A 6,340-nucleotide genomic window follows, 5' to 3' on the forward strand; every position below is an offset into this window, starting at 1 on the left:
TAATAATAATAATAATAATAATAATAATAATAATAATAATAATAATAATAGTAATTCTACTGAAAAAGAAACATCAGACTCTTTGCAGAACAACCGGTGTTATTATTTATTTTTAATGATTTTTACTTATGTCTCTCTAATCAGCAAGACATTAAGAGCAGGATGTCTTCAAGTTCATTTTGGTGTTAAATGGAAGTCTTTTTCTGTCTTCACAGCAATAAGGTACTGTGACAGATGCCAGCTTATAAAACCAGACCGATGTCACCACTGCTCTGTCTGTGATAAGTAAGGAACTAAGACTATGTAACATACATTAGATTTTATCCTATTGCTGAAGAAAGTAAATCATGTATGGATTATTATAGAAATTATATACATACTAATAAACTTTTCTACTGTATTTATTAAAGCAATTCTGTAATTAAAGATACATTTTATTAAGAATGATTATTTCAGTTTAAAACAGTAATTATTTATTTTTTCAAGATGCAGTTTTGTCATTATTAACATTTGAATACTCAAATAATGTCAGTGGGATTTTGCCAGATTAAATTTTTGTTTCCATAATATTTTGGAATATTGCATTTAACAGAGAATGTTGGTAATCAATTCCTACATTTGACTTACAGAAGGTATCCATGTACACTATAACTATACTAAAGGAACAACAGTTGTTTGTTCCATTGCTGAAGGCTGGCATGCAATGGTTGGCATCAGATATGTAAGATTCTCTTATGTTTGCATACGTGCTGGCCAATTGGCCGTAATAAAGTTATGATACCTTATGCTTGCATATGTCAATTTATGGGTACAGCTGAAGTTTATAATTCCTTATTTCATCCTCAATGCCCAAGCCTTCCTCTCACCCTGATTTAAAGCCTCTAAAGCTCCTACATAGCTATTCTATGGCTCATGGGGAGCAGCCATAATCAGAAAAGTTTCTGGCTATGGCATAGCCATATACAAAATGATTAAAGCAACACCTCCAGAGGACTCCACCAGAACTCAGTGCTTTGCATTTGCCCAGACACTTCTCAATCCTGCCGACTCTCCATGAAGCATGGAATGGCAGGGTTGGGCTTCAGAGGCTATGCGGTAAATTCAGGTAAGGTGAGTGGCAGCCTATGGTTTAGCTTAGCCTACCATAAGTCTGCATGTGGAATTACTATGGTACTGAGCCATATAGAATTGTATGTACAGTTTGTACCCATACATTTTACTCCAGATATTTTTTTTCAGACATAGATACAAATTATCTTTTTTTAATATAATAGTTTCACACGTATAAGGTATATATGTGCTGACATATGTTTAATGAAAACTTAACTTCAGGAAAAAGAGCAACTCTGTGGAATATTAGTGTTAGTATAATTCATTTAACACAGCACAAGAACTCAAACTAAGCTACTACATAGCGATACAAATTTAATATTTGTTATTGTCATTAATACAAAATATTTCAGAATTACAGCATTCAAGAATAAATTAGAATGTATCCCTTTTTTCTTCTTCAAATAGTATTATTCTAAGGCAGGAGTGGGCAACCTCTGGCTCTCCACATCTGGTTAGACTGTATTTCCTATCATCACTAGTCAGTATAGGCAGTTGTGTAGGCTGATGGGAGTTATACTGATTTCAGACTGAGTGTTGGTTGAAATCCACCCTATGTTTGTTACTTGTACAGTGCACCCACTCCTTATGCAGGCGCACCATGCACAGCTTCCAGTTTACGCGGAAGCCACACTATAATACTTTGAATGACGCACTACCACGGGCACAAGCCCCATTCACTATAATGGGACTTGAGCAAAGGCGGAATTCACCTTACGTGCGGGGGGAGGGGGCAGAACGGATCCCCGCATAAGGTGAGGTTCCACTGTATATCTATGTTTTGTATAACTCAGGGGTAGGCAACCTGCGGCCCGTGGGCCGGATGCGGCCCGGCAAGGCCTTGGGACTGGCCCCAGCCCGGTCCTGCTGCCGATTGCCGCCAGAGCTTTTGGCCTCTCGCATGAGGGCATGGGGCCTTTGGCCTATCAGGAGGCAGGCAAGGGGGGGCAAGCAGCGGGCAAGGGGGGCAACTGTCTATAGAAGCCTCCGAAACATGCATTTATATTAACATTTTTTTAAAATCAGCAATTATTTTTGCATGTCCTCCATTTTTTATAAAAAAAAATGTGTCCTGCATTTGAAAATTTTGTCCTACATTTGTCCCGGTTTGTTTATTTATTTATTTAATTTTAAATAAAAAATTAATTATTTATTTTTTGGCTTTGGCCCCCCAGTTGTCTGAGGGACAGCAACCCGGCCCCCGGCTCAAAAAGCTTGCCTACCCCGGCTATAACTATTTCACTAATATTAAAAATTGCTTTATGTTGAACATCCAATAGAAATTACGTTATTGTTTTTTCAGATGTATTTTGAAAATGGACCATCATTGTCCTTGGTAAGCAATATATCAGTTTGGAATAGATAATGTGCTGGGGAACTAAGACTATTTCTGGATGGAAGATAAAACAAAGTCTGAGATTCTCTTTGATGCTGAAAGAGCCTAGAATTCTGCCAGCATAGTTACCCTGGGAGTTTGCTGACAGCATACTTACATTAGGAAAGGGCAATAACAGCCAATTGATTAAGTGTCCCTTGGATGCTCCAGCATCACCACTAATTAGTGGATGTTCTGGCCAGAGTGGTAGTGGAGGTATCCAGCTACCATTCTGCAACTGGGAGGGGAATGTTTCACAAGGAGATGGTACATATTGCCTTGTACAACCTCTGAAAAAACTCTTGCATAATACCTGGCTGTTCTTTATAGTCTCTGTGAATCACACAAATGGGTTATCCTATGCCTGTGGAGTACATATACAGTGTTACACAGGTTTTTTTAGCAGTAGCCCTGCCCACCTTTACCTCTGGCTTCCTTCAAGAAGTGTCTCATGTAGCATAAAAATACCAGAACAGGATGGACACTTAAAGTGCTCTAATGTCTGGACGAGTCTCATGTGGTTACCTCTTGTGCCCAATGTCACACCTTTACATCTCAGGCCAGACAGAATAGGGAGTTGTGTCTGAAGGCACTCCTGTATGAATAGGCCTTTAGGCATCAGGTACTTTCTATTTGGCCTTCAGGATCAGTTGATATAAAACCTACAGGGACCACGACTTGGAAGTCAGTAACTGCTTCAGCTTCCCAAAATGGGTGGTGTACACCATTCATCTCGCCTATAAAATGGCTCATAAGGACCTGCCAGCTTGAATTCAAGCCCATTCCATACAGGCTGTTGCCACATCCTCTGCTTTCTTAGCTATTGTGCCACTCAAGGACATTTGTCGGAGTGCAACCTTGTCATAAGCAGTTACTTTTTATCTCTCATTATAGAGTGGATTCCACATCTCAAATTGACACTACATTTGGGAGATCTGTACTGTTTTCTCCATTATCTGATTACATTATTACTGTTTCAGTGGCTGTACCTTCTGCAGTTTGTTTCTGTTCTGAGTATTAATGTTTCAGATTCAGTTTTCTGAAGCTGGTTCAACATTGATATTGCTTTGTAATAGTACAGGGTTGTTAAGCTCATATTTGATACGTTGCATTAATTTCATGTTCATTAAACTTGTGATTTGTTTGCAGTTACACTTCTGTCTCATCTTTGTGTAGTGTACTAATTTCCCATTTGTGTGATTCACAGAGGTCATGAAGAAAAAGGACAGGTTGCATACCTTTAATGAGCCATCTGAGAAATCACACAACCATGCCCATCCTCCCCTTGTCTTGTCATGCCTTTCTTTTGGATTGCTGCATTGGCGCCTAGTAGAACTGGCAGTTTCAACAGGAAGCTCTTATATAGAGGCACTGGAGGTGGGTGGGTCTATCACCAAAAAGCTTGTATAATGCTCTGGAAGGTTCCAAAGATGCACTTGCACAGGCACAGAATAACCCATTTATGTGATTTCACAGATGACCACTCAAAGAACTACAGTTACAGGTATGCAACCTGTCCTTACTTAGGCATAAGTCTCCAGGAGGGTTCTAGCTATATTTTTCCGTTAGTGTTAGTCCAGATCTATTTCTAATAACATGGTATTCTGTGGGTGGTAGCCATGCAGTGGTATGGTAACTGTATTGGGGTGGGATCATCTGTTTGCTGTTTTCTCCCCTCTTTTAAACAATATTATTAAAGACAGAGGTGTGGTTTATTCGAGAGGAGAGTCACATAGCCTAAATTATTGCGTGTATGTATTTTCTGTGCTTTATGCTTTCTTTCTTCCCTCTAGGGTGAACAACTGTGTTGGATTTTCCAATTACAAATTTTTCCTTCTTTTTCTGGCATATTCTCTGTTATACTGCCTTTTCATTGTTGCAACTGATTTACAGTATTTTATCAGATTCTGGACAGTAAGTCTTAAAATCATTTCCTGCTTTAAAATGTTTAGATCTGTAACTAAGCATTTGCTGATTGCTATTTTTAGGATGTAATTTTAAATAGTGTTACTGGTATATAATCCCTGTTGAAGACAGTTGAACTTGATTTCCAGATAAACAATAATATTGTGCAGTTTCAGTATCTCTTATCTGAAAATTCAAAATCTGGAAAGCTCCAAAATACAAAACATTTTTACAGTTGGCTGAGATAGTGATATCTTTCCTTTCTGATGGTTCAGTGTACAGAAACTTTTCTTCAAGCACAAAATTATTAAAAATACTGTATAAAATTATTTTCAAGCAAATGTGTATAAGATATATATCAAACATAAATGAATTTCATGTAGACTTGGGTTTCATCTCCAAGATATCTCATTATGTACATGAAAATATTCCAAAATCCAAAAAATAAGTTTTTTAAACAAAATCCAAAGCATTTCTGTTCCAAGCATTTCAGATAAGGGATACCTAACCTGTATTGTTAATTCAGATCAATGATCTAGTGATTTCCAGAGTGTATTTAGAGAAAACCCAACCTAGTTGTATGGCGACAGGTATTTTTTTGTTTGGGCACTGTTATGATCAATGGTTATGCTTTTAACTGAGAAAGTTAAAATTACAATTATAATAAAAATGTATGCTGAATTTTGTATAGCTTACATTTACTCTTGAAACCTGTCTAGAAGTGGTACATAAAAGAAATAGCCTTCAAGACTTGATTTCTAATTAATCAAGACTTCTAAATAGCATCAGGAATGTATGTATGTATGTATTTGTTGCATGCACTGGATCTGAATTTTATTTAAGTAATCTGAAATGATAAAATGTGTCCTTTCAGTTTTGTAAGAATCACACTTAAACTGGATTCTGTTAGTTAGACTTGGATTCCATGGAAAATACTGTAAATGTTTAGCTGATTTCAGTAGTGGTGCGACTGACTTTGTCTGGATCTAATCAATTTTGTTGTTGTGTGCCTTCAAGTCATTTGAGATTTATGGTGACCCTAAGGCAAACCTATTGAAAATATAAAAACACATGTTAAACATATCCCCCTAATAAATGTTAAGAAGCAATATGCCATCAAGTCAGTGCTGAATCACCTTTTCAATATACATACATACATACATACATTAATAATGTCTAAAGAGCATACCAACAACTCTGTTTTCTTTCTTTCTTTTTTTCTTTATAGAATGGCCTTCCAGATACCCAAGCCAAGTTCCATATCATGTTTTTATTCTTTGCTGCAGCCATGTTTTCTGTCAGCTTGTCTTCTCTCTTTGGCTATCACTGTTGGTTAGTCAGCAAAAATAAGTCAACATTAGGTAAATAATTACTAGTTTATCTTGTTCATAATCCACCAGAGGTATGTGCAAGTTTAAACGCATTAAGAAATGTGAACATATTTTATTTTTAGAGGCATTCCGTGCACCTGTTTTTCGACGTGGAACAGACAAAAATGGCTTTAGCTTGGGTTTCAGCAAAAATCTTAAACAAGTCTTTGGAGATGAGAAAAAGTTTTGGATGTTGCCTATTTTTACTAGGTAAGTGATATTTAAAAGATAATTATTACCATGTTCAATAGTCCAAGCCAAATTATGTTTTGAAGAGTTTTTAATATTGCTTCCCTACTTAGAATGTTATTTTTACTCTCAGCCAAGGAGATGGGTGTTACTTTCCAACCTGTCTTGTTAACCAAGATCCAGAACAAGCTGTTACACCTTCAAGAAGGAGTACTTTAAACAAAAAGTAAGCTTTTGTTTTTAGTTCATTACTTTTTTATGATTGGGAGAGGGGTTGGGATAGGGCATTAATTAGAAATGTGAATTTTAATTGTATATTATATTTTTATTATTATTTTGTTTGTTGTAACCCGCCTTGATCCGCAGGGAGAGGCAGTCTATAAATAAAATA

General features: G+C 36.7%; 1 protein-coding gene across 3 annotated transcripts in view; it reads left to right on the plus strand.

Moving 5' to 3' along the window:
* The window catches only part of ZDHHC2 (zinc finger DHHC-type palmitoyltransferase 2), a 43,378-nt gene that overhangs the window by 27,401 nt on the left and 9,637 nt on the right, over positions 1–6,340 (plus strand). For all 3 annotated transcript variants that reach the window (XM_042470546.1, XM_042470545.1, XM_042470544.1), the window contains 6 exons: positions 216–285; positions 2,414–2,446; positions 4,279–4,399; positions 5,619–5,751; positions 5,844–5,970; positions 6,083–6,175. In XM_042470546.1, coding sequence (XP_042326480.1) covers positions 216–285; positions 2,414–2,446; positions 4,279–4,399; positions 5,619–5,751; positions 5,844–5,970; positions 6,083–6,175 — 577 coding nt within the window. The remainder of the gene's footprint in view (positions 1–215; positions 286–2,413; positions 2,447–4,278; positions 4,400–5,618; positions 5,752–5,843; positions 5,971–6,082; positions 6,176–6,340) is intronic.

The sequence above is a fragment of the Sceloporus undulatus genome, chromosome 5, assembly GCF_019175285.1.
Source record: "Sceloporus undulatus isolate JIND9_A2432 ecotype Alabama chromosome 5, SceUnd_v1.1, whole genome shotgun sequence".
Lineage (NCBI taxonomy): Eukaryota > Metazoa > Chordata > Lepidosauria > Squamata > Phrynosomatidae > Sceloporus > Sceloporus undulatus.